The sequence below is a fragment of the Geotrypetes seraphini genome, chromosome 3, assembly GCF_902459505.1.
Source record: "Geotrypetes seraphini chromosome 3, aGeoSer1.1, whole genome shotgun sequence".
Taxonomy (NCBI): Eukaryota; Metazoa; Chordata; class Amphibia; order Gymnophiona; family Dermophiidae; genus Geotrypetes; species Geotrypetes seraphini.
Genome location: NC_047086.1, coordinates 14759163 through 14778918, shown reverse-complemented (window position 1 = coordinate 14778918; position 19756 = coordinate 14759163). Strand labels below are relative to the sequence as shown.

Genomic DNA, 19756 nt, shown 5'->3' with positions numbered 1-19756 from the left:
TTATGGGTGGTTGAGTACCTATGATGTAAGTTGAAACTTAAATGCAGAAATCCAGATCTTGAGTATGGAAGGATCTAGAGATGGGAATAACTAGTGAAATAATTAAATTTGCTGATAGTTCAAAGTTGTTAAACCACAAGAGGATTGTGAAAAATTGCGAGAGAGCCTTGTGAGACATATTTATAAATGATCTGGAAATTGGTACGACGAGTGAAGTGATTAAATTTGCGGACGATACAAAGTTATTCAGAGTAGTGAGGACACAGAAGGATTGCGAAGACCTACAACGAGACATAAGAGTGCTCGAGGAATGGGCCGCGAAATGGCAAATGAGGTTCAACGTGGATAAGTAAATGCAAGGTGATACATGTCAGTAACAAAAATCATATGCACGAATACAGGATGTCCGTTGCTGTACTCGGAGAGAGCCCCTAGGAAAGAGACTTGAGAGTGCTTGTAGACAAGTCAATGAAGCCCTCTGTGCAATGTGCAGCGGCGGCAAAAAGGGCAAACAGAATGCTGGGAATGATTAAGAAGGGGATCACAAACAGATCAGAGAAGGTTATCATGCCGCTGTACCGGGCCATGGTGCGCCCCCACCTGGAATACGGGTTGCCGTACATGAAAAAGGATGTACTGCTCAAAAGGGTCCAGAGAAGAGCAACAAAAATGGTTAAGGGACTGGAGGAGTTGACGTACAAGGAGAAGCTAGAGAAACTGGGCCTCTTCTCCCTTGAAAAGAGGCGACTGAGAGGGGACATTATCAAGACATTCAACATATTGAAGGGAATAGACTTAGTAGAGAAAGAGAGATTGTTCACCCTCTCCAAGGTGGAGAGAATGAGAGGGCACTCTCTAAAGTTAAAAGGGGTTAGATTCCGTACAAATGTAAGGAAGTTCTTCTTCACCCAGAGAGTGGTAAAAATCTGGAACGCTCTTCTGGAGGCTATTGTAGGGGAAAGCACCCTCCAGGGATTCAAGAAAAGGTTAGATAAGTTCCTGAACCAGAATGTACGCAGGTAAGGCTTGACTCAAATAGGGTACTGGTCTTTGACCTAAGGGCCACCGTGTGAGCGGACTGCTGGGCACGATGGACCACTGGTCTGTCCCAGCAGCAGCAATTTTTATGTTCTTATGACTGGGTATCAAAATGGCATATGTTTAATGTGAGCAAGTGCAAAGTGAAATATGTGGGAAACAGGAACCCAGACTATAGCTATGTAATGCAGATGTCCATGCAAGGAGTCGCCACCTAGGAAAAGGATCTAGGTGTCATTGTTGATACGTTGAAACCCTCGGCTCAGTGTGCGACAGCGGCTAGGAAAGCAAATAGAATGTTAAGAATTATTAGGAAAGGAATGGAAAACAAAGAAAATGTTATAATGCCCTTGTATCGCTCTATGGTATGGTCGCACCTCCAATACTGTGTACAATTCTGGTCGCTGCATCTCAAAAAAGACATAGTTGATTTTTTTTTTTTTTAATATAGAGAAGGAGGACAAGAATGATAAAGGGGATGGGATGACTTCTCTGTGCAGAAAGGCTAAAGCAGCTAGGACTCTTTAGCCTGGAGAAGAGGTGGCTCAGGGGAGATATGACACAGGTCTATAAAATACTAAGAAGAGTCTCAAAATGTACCGTGCCTTTAATGGTGGTTGCTAAACCAGCTCCTGCCGGTTTAGCGAGGCATTATTTTACCAGCCAATTATCAGAATGACTCACCATGATTTTTTTCTGACCTTCCTAGTGGTCTCTGACTCTGCGATGCAAATGTAGTACAAGGAGGTCATTAATATTAAAATGTTAGTAAAATGTGCTCATTAATATTACAAAGGAGCACTCCAGGTGGTTCTCTAACCTCGTTGTACCACATTTGTGGGCAAAATTTTATGGCAGGGCCTGATTGGCTCAGGCACTGATAGGAAAGTAAGGTTTGATAGCTCAGACCTCCCACCCCCACCCCGCAATTAAAAAAAAAAAGAAGTCTCCTAAGTTAAAGATCAGCAGGAGGGATGCCACTACTGCCACAATCACCTCCCCCCCCCACACACACAAACAACCCCTCTGTACCCCTAAAAACCACATGCACAAAGGTTGACTAGAGGGATGTCTACTCCGTCCAGCTGGCAGGCCCACCTCTTCAAAATGGCGGACCTTCCCCTTCCCGGTGATGGTATGGATTTTGATATTAAGATCAATTGGCTGATCGTTAAAATACATTCAGCAGTTTATAACCTGGAGGCAAGGCTTGATGGGGGCTGAACATTTTTGATTAGATCTCAGTGCTGGTGAAATTTTTTGGGCTAGTCAACATAGAGCTCTTGTCTTTTACCACATAGTCTAGTAAGAGTGTCTTAGGCCTTCTTAAGACTAAGTTATAAAAGTCTAGAGTAGCATCAAATACATTTATAATAAAGGTTGGAATTAAATCAGCATATAGTTAACTGCAGGGCTGTGGAGTTTATACACAAAACCTTCGCTCCGACTCCTAAACTTACGGTACCTCTTGAGTATGACTCTTGACTCCTCTGTGTGTAATTAAACGTTTCCTATATTGATTGAAAGCCCACAACATAGAAGGCATTTCATTATTGCTTATGTGAATCAGAAGGCCACTTTGTAGTACTCACCTAACTGCGTTAAAGGCTACAGCTATGCTCTTGTGGCCTTTTAATATTTTAGTAAATAACTTATAAACATGATTAAGTAACATTAAACATAAGGCAAAACTTACATAATTAAAAACCCAGAGGCTATGAATTCTTACAGGAAGGTTAAAAAAAGAAGCCCATTTTAAAAGAAAGAATGAGGTTAACTGTGAGATTGGAATTAAATTAACGCATTACCATTTACATTTAGTTGGAGTTGTACTTTTTTCCGATTCTACCTCCAGGAATCCTATAATTGCTTCCAACTCCACTGCCCTGGTTAACTGTTCACTTAAGGTGAGAATGCACCACAGAGCGATACAGAGGCATTCTAATAATAAAAATACAAGTTGAAATGGAAAGTTAAGGTAATAAGGCCTAGGTGCCCAAATATCTGAAAAAAATAACACCCAGGAAATCTCGTATCAAGAAACGTTTTCAAAATGTTTGATATGTTTTCTAATTGTAGCACAAAAACAAGTCACTACACTGTGAACTGCACTGTACACAACAAGCCTCAGACACACTGACTGAATATATAATTACAAGTCAGGTACTTTTAGCCAATAAGGTAACATGGGATTCAAGACCAAGTTAGACAAGTTCCTGCTGGACAAGGATGTACGCTGATAGGGCTAGTCTCAGTTAGGGCACTGGTCTTTGACCAGAGGGCCGCTGCGTGAGTGGACTGCTGGGCAGGATGGACCACTGGTCTGACCCAGCAGCGGCAATTCTTATGTCCTTAATCATCAGCTCCTCTTACATGTTAGGTGGCCAGATTCACTAACCTGCCCGATTGGGCCTGATCTGGGCAGGTCCGACAAATTCACTAAAGAAGAATATGCAAATGGGGAAGATCGGAGGAATGCCCCCATCTGCCTGCCCGGATCGCTGTTGTGCGATCCCCGCACATGCGCAGACCATCTGCTTTCCCTGCAGATGGTCTGCACATGCGTTCTGTGTGCTTTTTTTTTCCCCAGGCCCGACTCTCCTTCTCCTATCTCTGGCGGCAGCAGCCTCTTCCCTCCTTCCCTGCAGTGCGAGCTCGCGGGTTTAAAGTGGGGCTACACGCCGCAGGCTTGCACTGCAGGGAAGACAGCAGAGATCAGTCTGGGCGTCGAGAGGAATTTCAGTTGCGTCCCCAGCCCCAGGGCTTCTGTAGCCCTTGAAACAGGCAGCGAGATTGGGGCAGCAGAGTGCAGGGCGGCGCTGGAGAGTGGGAAAAGAAGGTTTGTGACTGATTCCCAGCAGTCGCTTATGGAGCTGATCAGCCAGCCCAGTCAGATTGGAAAATATGTTTTGTGAATCGCATCCCTGCCTACTTTGCATGTGTTTCTCCTCATTTGCATGCACGGATTTGAAGCGGATCGCTGGAGAGGTTAGTGAATAGGGCCGGAGGGAAATTTGATTGTAAAGGGGGCGCAAACCGATCGATACATGATTGGTTTGCTTTATGAATCTAGCCCAAGAAAAACCTGAACCCCACCCAACTGTAGAGTAAGGTATAATCACCAGTGTACAGTCACACAGCAGTGTGCCACAAAGTTAAACAAAAAAGTGCACAAAACACAAAAACATCAAAAAACAAAAAAGCTAAGTACTTAGCCGGGAAAAAAAGTAGTAGTGGGTCCTCCAGGTCGGTTCAGGAACTGTCTCGGCTCCAGTTGCACACACTCCGGTCTCTCAACGGCTGGCAACTGGAGCTGAGACAGTTCCTGAACCAACCTGGAGGACCCACTACTACTTTATTTCCCAGCTAAGTACTTGGCTTTTTTGTTTTTTGATGTGAGAATATCTGCCTGTTAATGACTGTTACGGTAAGTAATTGTGCTCTACACTCCTGCAGTGTCAGAGAGAGAGAGAGAAGAACCATCGGCTCAGTTGTGATGATGTGATGTGTGTATACTGTTCCAGCACAGTGAAGGGGAAGGGAGATCGAGTCGTCCCCCTTCACTGCACCGGAGGAGCAACGCGTTCGGCGGTTTGCCCCGCCCCCAGCAGCCACTTCGGCATCTGGCCTGCCTTTCCAGCCCTCTCAAGGGCTCAGCCGCCAAAGACCGACACCTAACTCAGTGTCACTAACTCCCGAGGGCCACGTACTATATTCCTTGACTCTCACTTGTGGCCTCCCTGATCTGATCATCTTCTCTCAAGTTCACAGATTTATTCTTTGTATCTACCCACGACTCCTACTTCATACCTGTTACAGATTTTTACCTTTAATTCCATCTTAGTCATAGATTTACCTTCTCCACAATCTCTCCAGTTTACATGCCCTGAATTTATATTCATTCATAAGCCTCCCCTCTGCACTCTAGTTTACATACCCCGTGTTTGTATCCACCCTTAGCCTACCCATCTTACCCTTTATTCTCTTCTCTCTTCCCTTCCCAGGCCTGCTGCTTCCACCTAGCTGCCCCTCACCAAGCCTCTCCCCTAGCCCTCCTCTTCCCCCAACACCCCTCAATCTCCCCCTTGCGAACCCAGCTTTGGCCTCCCCTTCACACTAGCCTCACAGATTGCCCCTCCCCCTCTGAATCTTCCTCCCCCCTCCCGACCAGACCAACATGACCAGCATCACTCATAATCTCCCCGCCTTTCTCCTCCTCTATCTGCTTAGCACAAGAGGCTGGATTACAAATGTTCTAGCATTTGAACCTATTTCAACCTACACCACTTGGACTAGAATCCCCAGTCCTGACAAATTCCTCCGCCCTCATCGACTTATACACGATTGCACAGAAGCAGGTCCTTTCCCAATTCCTGTGATCAACACCACCCGCCACCCTCCTAGACCAACTCCTAAAAGAAAACGATCTCTAAAATATCTGCAATATACGATACCCTCCTGCCCCCCACAACAATCCATTCTTCCTTGTGCCTACTTGAACATCCGCTCAGCTAGAAATAAGGCCCAGCTCATCAAAGACTGGCTGGATGAAACTCGCTTAGACATTGTCCTCCTAACCAAAACATGGCTCATTTCCGACCAGGACCCCATCATAGGGGACATTCTCCCTCCACACTACAAAATTATCACTCTCTCAAGAAACTCAAAAAGAGGAGGTGGCCTCGCTATCATTCTCCATAATCACCTTCACTTCCATGTCCTAGACTCTAAATAAACCAAGGACCTGGAAATCCTCACCTGCAAAATTTCCAAAACAGACTGTATAGATAACCTAATCGTCACGCTATTCTATATACCCCCTAATAAATGGAATCAAGCAAAAGACGATTTCTACGAGCACCTTCTTGCGAACTCGTCAGCAGGCACCTACAATCTCTTAGCAGGAGACATCAACCTACACCTAGAACAGAAAGAGAACTCAAATGTCGCAGACCTTCTCTCCTTCCTCACGTCACTAGGTTTCTCCAATCCCCCCCAAACCACAACCCATAACAAAGGTCACCACCTCGACCTCATCACCTTTCTCTCCAATACCAACACCACTCCCAACATAAGTCTCTTAGACCAAACCTGGTCAAATACCCCCTGGTCTGACCACCTCCTGTGCAATTTTGAACTAGCCTGGCACAAAAAACAATCTAACAAAAAGCCTAACCCCATCCATACAAAGCAATTCATCTGGACAAGAGAACATCTTAATCCAGCAGACTTCTGGTCACACTACACTCTCATCTCCGACTCCGACGTAGACCCCAACTTCCACCTAAATTTGGAAAAATTTAGCGACCAGGTTCTTAACACCACTGTCCCTCTTAAACTTCGCTCGAAAACTCTTCGCCCCTCAAACAGCTGGTTTGACGCGGACCTCCTGACCATAAAACGAGAAGTCCGGAAACTTGAAAGAATCTGGCGTAAATCAGGGACTGATTTAGACAGACTTACCTGGCGACTGAAAGTCAAAGAATACAAAAAACAGATCATCGATAAACGCAGTAAACACTACTCCCAACTAATAAACTCCCCTTCTCTAAACAGCAAAGCACTTTTCAGACTAGTTAACTCCCTATTCGACATAGACTCTCACAAACGCCCCACCTCCGACCTCCCTCCGTCCGCAATCACTCTAGCAGACCACTTCGCGAACAAAATCCACACTCTAAAACTGTCTCTTGCAGCTCACAGCCCCGAACCCCCACTCAACCTATACGCAGCAGATATAGAAGGTTCAATAGCCGACATGTCCTGGACCTCCTTTGAAAATCCTGACTGGAATCTATTCCTCGAACTTTACTCTAAATACGCCAATTCCAACTGCCTATTAGACACTTGTCCTCCCACCATCATGAAATGCGCCCTCCCATCATTCAAAGCAGAACTCTTCAATTGGGTATCCCTATGCCTGTCCACTGGACACTTCCCATCTGAACTTGGCCACATCCTCATTTCCCCTATCCCTAAACAACCCAAGGAGCCAATCTCTTCCATCACCAACTACAGACCCATCGCCAACATACCACTCTTCCAAAAACTCATGGAAGGTCTTGTCAACAATAACCTTATGAATTACCTCGACAAGTTCAATATTCTTCATGACTCCCAGTCCGGTTTCCGCCCAAACCACAGCACCGAAACCGTCCTAACTGCTCTGACAAATTACCTCCTCCACCTGTTCTCGCTGGGTAAAAGCGCCCTGATACTTCAATTCAATCTGAGCAGCGCCTTCGACCTGGTCGACCACGACATTATGCTCAACTGCCTTGACTCCATCGGCATCTCCGGACAGGTAATAGATTGGTTCACAGGCTTCCTAACCAACCGTACCTACCAGGTCCACAGTAATGGAGCCTTCTCCCACCACTGGCGTAACCCTTGTGGAGTCCCACAAGGCTCTCCCCTATCCCCCTCCCTATTCAATATTTACTTGACCCCTCTGGCACGAAGCCTAGCAAACTCAAACCTAAAATCGTTCATATATGCAGATGACATCACCATCATTGTTCCCATTACCTCACTCACTCTAGAAACGGAAAAACTCATCGCATCTATCCTCACCAAGTTAGAACTGTGGACCTCAAAACTCAAATTAAAGTTGAACTCTGAAAAAACCAAAATCTTCCTAGCGAGTCCCAACCATAAATTAACAAACACTTCCCTCAGACTGAATGGGCTAGATTACCCCATCCTACCCACCATAAAAATCCTTGGAGTCATCCTGGACCGCACTCTAACCTTCGATGACCATACCAGTGCCCAGGTGAAAAAATGTTTCTGTACCCTCTGGAAACTGCGCACCATCAAACGTTACTTCGACCACCAAGCCTTTCGTCTACTCGTTCAATCTCTGGTATTAAGCATATTAGACTACTGCAACATTATTTACCTGGGATCCTATAAAAATACCATCAAACGTCTTAGAACAGTCCAAAATGCGGCCGTCCGCCTCATCTATGATCTCAAAAAATACGACCATGTTAGCCCCTACTACACCAAACTCCATTGGCTTCCAGTAGAGGCAAGGATCATCTTTAAGTTCGTCTGCCTCTGTTTCAAAACTCTAACAGGATCTTCCCCAATCTACTTGTCTGAGCACCTTGAAACAGCAGGCCCCTCTCGCACACGAAACGCCCACCTATTCACCTTTCCCTCCCTAAAAGGCTGCCTCTACAAGAGATTCATTGATAGAACCCTAGCATTCCAAGTGGGCAAATGGAACAATTGCCTTACTGCCCTCATTTCCAACTCCCCGCCCTACCACCTGTTCAGGAAGTCACTAAAAACCTACCTCTTCGACAAATTCCGCTAACGCTGCCTTCCCCCCTTCCCTGCACCCTCCTGACCTCGATATGCCTCCATGCCCTCTGACTACGCCCCCCTCCCAAGCCACTATGGCCTCTCTTACTCAATCTCTGTTTTATCTAATTGCCCTGCCTTATCATTGCCTCACATTTAACATCACCGTAAATGTATCACCGCTATAACATGTAACATCGCTGTATACGCACAGCCTCCTCTTTAGTATATGCCTTTTTATTATTGCTATTTATGTAACATCTCTGTAAATGTAACAACACTATAATATGTATCATCGCTGTAAATGTACAGTCTCTTCTATTGTTAACCGCATTGAACTTCCATGGTATTGCGGTATACAAGAATAAAGTTATTATTATTATTATTATACTGTATGTGCTTGTATTGCAAGACCTTGCTTATATATCAAGTTAAAATTTAATCAAATGTTTTGCTTGTCTTGCAAAACACTTGCATACCAAGGCCTAGATTCACTAACCTTCTGATCCGTGGGCGATTGGAGGCAGGTTGACCGATTCATCAACCATCTTCATGCAAATGGGGGCAATCAGAGGCATGCTGGGTAGCGATCTCGACGCATGCGCAGACCATCTACTTTGCCTGTAGATGGTCTGCGCAGGTGTTTGCTGTCCAATTTTTTTTGTTTTCTTTTTTTTTTATTGGGGGGGGGGTTACTCACCCCTCCGTGTCCCTTTCTGCTTTCCTTCCTCTTCTTGCCTCCGGTGTTGTGCTGTGCTTTTTGCAGGGGAAAAATGAGCTTTGAGGCTTGCTTTTTTTTTTTTTCCCTGGTGGTGCCTCTGACAAACCATTCGCCAGCTCGTGGTTTTAACCCGGGCTCACACTGCAGGGGGGAAGGGCATGGGAGTTGGGGCGGAGAGTCGGGGCAGATAGCAGGGTGGCGAGAAGAGAGTCGGGGCTGAAAGACAGGAGAAGTCGGCATTGAGCAGGAAAGGTTGCTTCTTTTTGGATTGGCCAGCCCAGTCAGTGTTCTTGGAAAAGTTTAGTGAATCACGTCTTTTCCTACTTTGCATGCCATTTCCCCTCATTTGCATGCATGGATTGTAATCGGGTGGGGGTCGCTAACCAATCTGTACACGATCGGTTTGCTTAGTGAATCTAGCCCCAAGTTACTTGCAGTCCAATGTTTTACTGTATTTTGCTTTTGCCAGCCCTTCTCAGCTTCACCTCCAGTAGAGAGCGCTCTTCACCCATTCATCCCCTGGAGAGCCCTTTGAAAATTTCCCTTCAGTGTTTCCTTAGTTTATATTTGGTTCCTCTCTTGTTCGTTAGAAGATTCTGAAGTGGGAGTGTTTGAATATGATATAGGCTGGTGTAGCCTGCAGTGTATTAAGAGAAAGAGATTTTATTTAACTTCTTATATACTGCCTGAAAGCTATTGAAGGTATTTTTCAGTCCCTGGAGTCTATTTGTACCTGAGGCACTGGAGGGTTAGTGTCTTGCTCAATAGCATAAGGAGCTCCAGTGGGGCTTGAATTGGGATCTCCTAGTTCTCATCACCTGTAAGGGTCCGGAGGCAAACTGTTCTTGTCAAAGGCATTAGGTGGACAGATCTGCCAGCTGCCTGCATTGATGCAGATTTAGCGTTTAGAAGGCTGCTATTTGCTTTAGAAATGTTTTTCCACAAACATAATTCATAAACAGATAAACAAAAACAGTATCACCCATCGTACCTCTCTTCTTTGCACAAACACGAGTTTTAAGCAATCGCCTGAATTGCTCATAGTCGTTTACAATGATTAGCATCTGGGAGTCACCTGAGACAATCAGGGCCTTAGGTCCCTCACAGGTACATCCCAGGATGTCCAGGAAGGGGAAGGCTCACTATTTTGAAGAGGTGAGCCTGCTAGAATTCAGTTTGGCTGCCATAAAAATTACACGTCATCCAAAATGAGTGTATGCATGTAATTTGTAGCTCCAAAACAAAAGCGCCACCCAAGCCAAGAAAGCTAGCTTATTACTTAAGTGAAAGAAAAGCCTCAGACAAATGGAGAGGTGGACCCACACTCTTCCACCAAAGCATCATAAGCAAAAAACTTTTGCACAAGTTTGAAGTTAGCAGGTGGGAGCAAAAAATAGCCGAGAATGATTAATGGTAAAAACCACCGAACAGGCCAGGTGGTTGAAAGCAGCAGTTGGGATCTTTGTACTGATAGCCTGGATAATTTAGCGCTAAGGCCCTGAAGCAGTGGTTACAGGCCACGAAATGATCGTCAGCCTGGCCTGTTTGTGTTCAGTGGTTTGTACCAATAATCATCCTCTGCTATTTTTTGCTCCCACCTGCTAACTTTAAACTTGTGCAAAAGTTTTTTTTGCCTATGATGCTTTGGTGGAAGAGTGTGGATCCACCTCTCCGTTTGTCTGAGGCTTTTCTTTCGCTTAAGTAATAAGCTAGCTTTCTTGGCTTGTGTGGTGCTTTTGTTTTGGAGTGATATTTTTGTATTATACTTCCCTCCATTCCTCCGTTTTTTGTGGTTGTAATTTGTAGCTTGCATACAATTTGCATCCATTAGTAAAGTTCTAATGCATGTACAGAAACGTTAAAATAAATTAAATGAACTTTAAAAAAATGTAAAAATAATTTAAAAAAAATATGAAAATGAACTACATTTTTTGGCTTTGAACATCCCTGCTTTTCATTGATCTTCTTTTTAATAAACTTTGGGTTATAACAGTATTTATTTATTTGAATCTTATCAGTGTGCGCTCTTCTGAGTATTACAGGTTTTGGCCTCCGAGCTCCTTTGTTTAATAAAGCTGCATTTTATTTTTTGCCTCTGTGCCTTGGCTGCTGCAGATGCCTCATATTTGAGTGTTTGCTGCCCTCTACTGGTCCATTTCAACTTAACTTCAAAAGTTTAATTCAATAGGCTTTTCATCTCGAGACCAGTATGTAATGGAATATTTTGAAGGTTGTGCGTTCTTCAGTAGGTTTTATTTTTTAATACCTGCACGTAGAGAAGAGGATTATTGAGTAATCTGTTTTCTGTGCTTTAAAAGGCTATTCTATGTGGAGAAAATAACCTGATTATCTTTGTGTGTGTCTTTTTTTTTTTGGGGGGGGGGTGGAGGAAGGGGAGGGAAATGTATTAAAAATGAGAGGAATCTAGGTGGGATATGCTTCACCTTGGGTGTTCTTTGAGCCTTGAAACTAGATTTTAATTTTTGAGACATTATAAAGGGAGTGTGGATTAGCCATGTCTGCTTTTTATCTCTAGGAACGTTAAATCCAGTGTTTCTGTTTCAAGGTAGAAAATTAGGCAGTCCTTCATTTCTACTGTAGCTACAACTAAATGAAAAGTTTTCTTGGAAGGCGTGTTACGTGCTTGGGTTGTGGTCATATGTTCTAATTTATAGCGCTGCGTACATCTAGCAGCGTTATAGAAATTAGTAGTAGTAATATGCATTCTTTTTGGCTATTAATTTCATTTAATAAATTTGGTAACTTGCATTATTCCACTGAAGTGCATTGCTTAATTTTTATTGCATTTTATTTGCTGCTTTTGGCCAGGTAAGTTTGTAGCTGCTTTAAAAATGGTGGGGGAGAAAGGAAGAGGTGGCAGGATTGGCTGTCTAGTAATGTGCTACCATTGAGTGAGCCCATTAAAAAGCCCAGGGTTGCCCACTGATAGGGGCTGACTGCTGTGCCACTCTTCTCTTTAAATTTGATGCCAACTTCCTGCTCATAGCCCTTGCAGCACATTTTCTCTTCCTTTCCTCCCTCCCCTCCTGCACCTTTCTGTCTTGCTGCCTGCCCTCTCCACTGCAAGCTTACAGTGGATTGCCAGTATTCAGTGGCAGCAATAACAAACACATGTTGCTTCTGGCTGGCTGACCCCCTTGGTCTTCCTTTTTCCACTTCCCACCTATAGGAAGTTGCATTGCAGGAAGCGAGACATGGAAGAAGGAAGACTGAGCGATCAGCCAGCCAGAAGCAGTGTGTGTTGTATCAGTTTTGCTGAAAGCTGACCATCTACTGTAAGCTTTAAAGCAGGGGTGTCCAACCTGCGGCCCGAGGGCCACATGCAGCCCCGTGAAGTATTTTGTGTGGCTCCGGTCGAGGGCGATGCAGTGTTTTCCTCTGCTGCCCCTGGGTGTTTACCGTCTTGCCGGCTCCCTCCTCTGTCTTGCTGCAGCATTTGTGGGGCCCCAGAAACAATTTTTTCGGCCAAAAGGTTGGACACCCCTGCTTTAAAGGCTGGACCCAGGGCAGAGGGAAAGATGCCTAATCCATTGGGGGTGCGGGTGGGGGGGGGAGGAAGGGGAAGTAGCAGTGAGATATGCTAGCCTTAGGGGAGAGGGATGAGTGAGAGAGACACCAGCCTTAGGGGGGGTGGAGTATAAGATGACAGACCCACAGAGGGAAGGGAAGAGAAATTTTGGACTCTCCAGCAGGATTTGGGGGGATGAGGAGAGATCAGATAGGGGGGGGGGGGTAGAGAGATCAGAGGGAAAAGATACAGAAGAGATAGAGATGCTGGCCTCAAAGGGGGTGGGAGTGGGTGGGAGAGAGGAGGTGGCCCCAAGATGAGAGATTTGGGAGAAGGAGAAAGGACAGAAGAGAGTTCAAGCATGGTAGGAGCATAGAGAACAGGGACACTGAGGGTTGATGCTGGACGATAGGATACCTGAGAGGACAGATGTTAAACATGGGGGAATGATGAAGACAGGGACACAGAAGAGATGCTTGACAGGACATATGGACAAAGAAGCAGAGAAGAAATGTCAAATGAATAGGAGAGTCAGGAAAAGGAGAAAAGCAGAGAGGAGACACAAAGGGAAAAATCATATGCTCAGGCAACAAATGTAGAACAAATACTTTCTTCTTCTTTAATTAGAATGTCAGCTTTGTGAAATGTGCATCTCTGAAATCTTGCATTTGTTTCTATTTCTCTAGCATGTGGAGTCTGATTTCTTGAAGTTTCCAGTTCTATTACTAATCTACAAGTCTTTAGGTCCCTATTTTTTTCAGGGTCTGTCTAGATATGATATTCTGTTAGCATGTAGTTTTATTCTCCTAATGGTGTGAAGTGGCTTGTAAACCGCTCATAGCTGTGGACTGCCCTAATCCCAGATATTCAGTGCTGAAGTGTGCACGACTCCCGGCACTTAACTGAACACAGATTTGATCATTTAGCATTGTTTTTATTGCCCTAACATTACACTTATTTATTTATTTATTTTACAAAAATTATGAATGGCTTAAATCTAAGCGATGTACAAAACATTTACATCCACAATTTCAAACACAAACAAACATTATAAAATGCAATAAACAAATAAGTCAATCTTCCCACAAATTTCCTCAATACAGAATTCTTTAAATCTAAAACAAATAATAACCATAGGGTTAGAGAAAGGCGTCCACAACCAATTGTGTTTTTACCATTTTCTTAAAAGACGCACAATCTTTGCATAATCTCATTATACCTGGAATTGAATTCCAGAGATTCTTCCCAGCAAGTGAGAAAATTGATGTTCTAGATTTAACATAACGATGAGCAACATCCCTCCCTCAGATCTCAAATGTCTTGCGGGTTGATAGATTTCCCACAAGTTTTGAAAGCAAGTTGGAGAAGAAGAGTCCAATATTTGATGAATGACAGACAGAGCTTAAAGGCAAATTCTCTACTTAACAGGTAACCAGTGGAGAGCTTTTAAGATTGGAGTACTATGGTCAAATGCCCATGATCAGTCTAGCCACTGAATTCATTAAAAGTTGGGCAGGTTTGCATGTTTTCTTTGGCAATCCAAGATACAAAAGATTGCAGTAATCAATCAGAGATAATAAAGCTTACTTAGCTGGTTAGCGGACTGAACATTGCTGCTAACCAGACAAGTGCCGGCTTCATCCAGACTGTGCTGTCGGACCACCTCTAACCTAGCCAGTTAGGGAATCAAGCAGGGACTGTCTATTTAATGTCAAAATGTACAGCGCTATAGAAGTGTTAAATAATAGTATTGCTACTGGTTGGTAGATTTGTCGCTGAATATCTGGGATTAACCAGGAGCCCTCCCAGTGTGTAGTTTCTGTGCAGGGATCTGTAGCAGTCTGATCTGTTCTGTTTTTTTCAGACAGAAATTCTCATGGTATTATAGGGTGCTTTGTTTTTTAGTAGGTCGGGCTGTTGCTATTTGAGTTCTGGACATTAGTTCTGCTTTATAAAGGTCTGGCATGTGTTTGTTTTTGACAATTTTTGGTTACTGGACATCTGAAGGGGTTTCACATCCTCTCCCTTCCCTCATCTCTCTTTCATAGGGGTGCTAATCTTAATTTTGCTGTCCGGAGCTCATCCATTCCTAGCGCCCAAGTCTTACCGTGATGCATTCATATGGACAAACAAAGAAGCAGAGATGACCAGACCTTGAAACTGCAATTTTTATCTTTTTATTCGTATAGGCTTATTTTTATTGTCTAATTGTTGAGTGGACAACCCGAGGTTTGTTATTACTTTTATGCAAATCAGTTAGTGTCATAAATAGTTTTTACTTATCTTTTGATTAAAAATTTCACTCATGTTCATTGATAATTTATTTTTAATTTTTGTTTTACTTAGTAATTGTTTTTGTACATACTTATGTTTTATATATGTATAAATATACTTTGTTATTCATAGGACTTCTGATGGCAGGCTTTGTAGCCAAAACATGGTTCGTACTGGGTCCGTTTTTCTTGTTCCACTTCCTATTGGTGACTTTAAAGCTTCTGTTTGAAGGTCTGGTTTTTTTCTGCTCCTTTTGTTTATCCATTGAGATTTGTGCAGAGTTTTGTCATCTTCTTTTGGCATTCATATGGGGAGCATTTTAAAGGTTTAAGCCTATAAAATACTAATAAGCTTGATTACTGTGTTGATGTCAAGCCTTTGTAACCTGTGTGTCTTTCTGTCAGCAGATGCTACAACTGTGGTGGCATCGACCATCATGCCAAGGAATGTACCCTGCCGCCTCAACCGAAGAAGTGCCATTACTGTCAAAGCATCGCACATATGATTGCCAGCTGCCCCCACAAGACTGCACCACAGCATCTCCCCACCACTTCTCAGGGAAGACTTGAGGCAGACCCTCAGCCTTCCACTTCTTCCATCCCTCAGGAAGGGAGGTCTGAGGCTTCTGAGTGTGGGGCTTGCCTGCCACAGGAAGCATCCTCGAGCAGGTCACCTGAGGAGCTCGGCAGGAAAGGACCATCCATACAGAAACGGAAAAAAACGTGAAGCCTTGCATTTTCCATTTACTGGAAAAGAATTTGTTTGCTTTGTCCTTTCAGGGATGTCTACCTCATGGAAACAAAGGACAGTGGTTGGTGGGGGGGGGGGGGGGGAGGGAGGGTAGGAGATATTTCAGAGCATGGCAGTTGACCTGCAGCACCAACTACAGCAAAGGAAGTGGGAAAAGAGAAAAGAAGAAATCGCTCTGAACAAGTAATTTGAAAGCTGGCAGGAGCTCTACGTGTGTGTAAAAAGTCATGTATGCTTAGATCTGTGTACACAGACACACAACACACACACTCTTCAGTCTTCATTTTACCTTTTGTGATGAATTCAAAACTGTTTTGAACACCAGGTTTCAAATGCATTTCACCTAGATTGGAGACAATCTGTCATGCTGTAGGCAAAACCAGTTTGAAATGAACTCTGAAACCCATTTGCTGTGCTAAATGGAGATTTATTCTGATGTGTGAACTTTATCTGTGTATTGCCCGCACATGGCCAACATTTGGCACATATTTCTAGTCATGCAGGTAGCTCAGCATGAAGCAATAGCCCTGGTTTTTGACAAGTTTTAGGCTCTCCTTTCTGAGACCTGCGTTTAAAAAAAAAAAAAAATTTTTAATCTTGCTTTCTTCGCCTGACTCTCTTACTAGTATCTTACCAGTGTTACCAAAGGACACAACAAATATCTCAACATGCCACTCATGGCACAAAGGAAAGAGAAGACATTTTTCTTTTCCCTGTCTGGGTTAACGTGGTGGTTTTCTTGTTTGTGTTTTTCTTTTTGTGTGTGTATTATTTATTTATTTATTTATTTAGGACTGACACTCTATATATTTCTCTTTCCTTTATTTTTCTCTGCCTTCATCTCTCAAGGCAAGATCTTGATTCCAAATATGCCACTAAACCCAGGAGTTGCCGAGAGGGAGGGTTGTTAATTTTTCTCTATTGTTTTTATGACTATGGACTTTATTATGAAAGTGATGGTATGAAACAATGGGGTAATTTTTATTTTTTTTTTTTTTAACAAAACATATGCTCACCACACAGACAAGTACTCTTTTTAAAATAGGCTGGGTGAGTATTCTGTTAAGTGCGCGTGCTAACAAGATGGCATCTACTGACTTATGGGCTGTGTGTAGGAGTTCCTGGGGCATGGTTTGGTAGGAGCGGGGGTAAAGTTGTGATGTGTGCAGAGTGTGTACATAACACACGGCTGCCTGCTTTATAAAGGTATATTGGCATCTATGGTGACTTTATAAAAAAGTGCCTTCTTGGTATTATTAGTGCCCCTTTATAAAATTGCCCCTAATGTGGGAGGGAGGGATACTCTACAGCAGTGTCTCTCAGACTATGTGATAAAGCACAGTGGTGTGCCCCAAAGAGATTCCGGGTGTGACAAGAGAGATTCCAGAATTTTACTTTAATTTTTAAAATTCCCTTCATGATCATCTGTGTACGTCAGGATACAACTGCCCAGACAAGCATCATTCTTTGATGTGATTGGTCCATGAAAACTAATGGCAAGTAATTTATTATTTTTATTATTTTATTTTTATGCAGTCATTATCCTAACTTGAGCAACAAAGCAATCAAGGCTTTGTTACTGTTTGGATCTTATTTGGCGAACTTGGATTTTTAGCTCTGACACAAGTTAAATTTTAAAAATAGAACAACTGCAGATGGTGGATGATGAAATGCGTGTTTGATTGTTGACTATTGAGCTGTGTTTTCAGTTAATTTGCATTCAAAAACAAGCACATCCAATGCATTGATTAGCAATTTTATTCTATCTACCGTATTTTTTGCTCTATAAGATGCACCTGAGCATAAGACGCACCCTCCTGTAGAGGAGGAAAAACCAAGAAAAAAAAATTCTGAACCAAATGGTGTATCCTGTCCCCCCCTCTGGTGGTCTAGTGGTAGACAAGGCACCAGGCAGAGCAACCCCCCTTCCCGGTTCCTTTTTTAAATTCTGGCAGGCAGGGCACCCCCCACCCCATCCCCGATACCTTTTTTAATTCCAGCGGTCCAGCGCTGTATAGGCAGGAGCTTTCCATGCTCCTGCCTCTCCCTCGCTAGATGGCTGCCTATGAGTCCTGCTCATTTCTTGCGGCAGAGCAAAGCAGAAGGCAGGTGCGAGCTTTTTGCAAGCCTGCCTGGTCCTGTGCCATTCCCTGAATGGCTGCCTCAGTTCTTGCTTAAGAACCCTCACAGCAACCATCTCCCCTAGACATGGATTAATAAAAGCTAGGTGAAACACTATCACAAGAAACGAGACAAATGGAGGAGGAATTGTTGCTGTAAAGTAGCCACTGGCCCGGAGCATAGATAGGGAACAAGGGGAGCAGTTTACCTTTTTGCCCCTAATGAAACAGCGACAATTACCAGTAGTTTGTGTGAGGGCTTGGGACAAGAAGAGTAAGAACACAAATGCTGAAGAGAGTCAGGGTCCTAGCTTCCCAGGACTGATTTGTGAAGGAAAGGCCACCTAGGCTCCAGCTTCCCATTTAATTTCCCGTTCTTGGACTTTCCCTCCCCTTACACCGACGGAGGACCCTGTCACTCTGCCCTGGCCCTGCTTACCTACTCTGGGTGGGTTACAGCACACGGAGCACACTGAGGCCCGGCAGCCGCCGCTTATTGAAAGGCACACGGCACGAGACAAGGCTGGTGCTGTGCGTGCCGAGTGGGGAGGGAAGACATGGGACCAACTGAAGAGCATGCGCTTGTGCACGAAGAAGCGGCATGCACAATGCCACGCACCCTCTTCAGAGAGAAGACTAGCTCAAAGGGTACTGGGAGGAACAGAACTGTTTCTATGAAGCGGGGCCGGGAGCTGGTGAGACTGTGGCCTATGGAGACTTTATATGTGCTTGTGCATGAAGCAGTGGCACGCACAATGCCTCAGGGAGGAACAGAGCTAAGGTGGGACTGGGAGCCGGCGAGACTGCAGCCTACGGAGACTTATATTTGCTTCATAAGACACACCTAAATTTCCACCCGCTTTTGGGAGGGAAAAAATGCATCTTATGGAGCGAAAAATATGGTACTTTAGTTTCACCGTTGTTACAATTACCCATACATAGCTTAAAGAACTTTAAATAAATAACTTTCAAATTTATCTTTTTGTTGGTTTTGCAATTTTATAATTTCAATTATAAGGTACCGTGAAAAACATTTGCTCCATTTAGTGTGCCAGAACTAAAAATGTTTGAGAAACACTGCTCTACAGTATAGTGGGAACCCTCATCCTTCCCCCACCTTGTGATCCTAAATGAGATGCCCAGGCAGTGGCAGTAACTTACCTGTCATTTCTACCCTTCCTAGCACCTGGAAGATGTAAGCAGATGCTGGCTTTTGGCAGGGCCATATACTCGAGATTTTGCATTGTATAATTTCAGAAGCACAGTCCTGTGTGAGGGTACTGGAGGTGCTTGCCACATTCAGTGGCCTCGCAGGTGAAGTCAGGGAAGCTCCAGTTTAAGGAGATTATGAGCACATGAATTATTACTAATTAGTCTGTGGAACTGAAATGCCTTTCATTGTCAGCACTCCCTGGGACAAACTTCAATGAATGCTTTAGTAGGGAACCAGGCAATAGTTCACATGTACCAAAGCAATAACTGTAAGCTGTAGTGTGGCTTTCTCCTCTTCCTTTTCTCAGAAGCCCCTGGTGTCATTGGGGATCAGAAGATAGAAACCAGTGACACTTTTGCCTAAGGATTTTTTTATACAATCATCTCTTTATTTTGGAGGCACAGAAAAATAAAATTGAAGGTAACATTTAACTGTTAACAGTTTTGCAGCAGTAAGATGTAGATTTGGTTTTCTCTTAAGTTAGTCCAGTTCCCAGGGGGGGGGGGGCCTTTTTGCAAAGCTATATTAAGTGCTAGCACGTGTTTACCGGAGCTTAAAAGGAATTGCCATGGTGTTCATAGGAAAGCCATCACAATTGCTGTCGCAAACATCATTCCTTTGACGATATTGAATGTGATTCTCTATTTAAAGAGGGCCGTTCCTTTTTTTTTTAAAGTGAGACAAATCAAAGTTGGCAGAGGGCAGCCTGGTGGGAGCTGACACAGATCAAACAAGAAAGATGTAAAATTATTTTCTTTCTAAAAACTCACCAAGATAACAGTTAAGGTCAGTTTGGTAAC

The 19756-nt window shown here is 43.8% G+C and overlaps 1 protein-coding gene across 4 annotated transcripts in view; it reads left to right on the top strand.

Annotated features, from left to right (window-relative positions):
- LIN28B (lin-28 homolog B) overlaps positions 1-15673 on the top strand; it is a 203312-nt gene extending 187639 nt beyond the window's left edge. For all 4 annotated transcript variants that reach the window (XM_033938367.1, XM_033938370.1, XM_033938369.1 and 1 more), the window contains one exon: positions 15281-15673. In XM_033938367.1, the coding sequence (XP_033794258.1) occupies positions 15281-15599 (319 nt within the window). In that variant the 3' untranslated portion in view covers positions 15600-15673. The remainder of the gene's footprint in view (positions 1-15280) is intronic.
- Positions 15674-19756: the final 4083 nt, after the last annotated feature.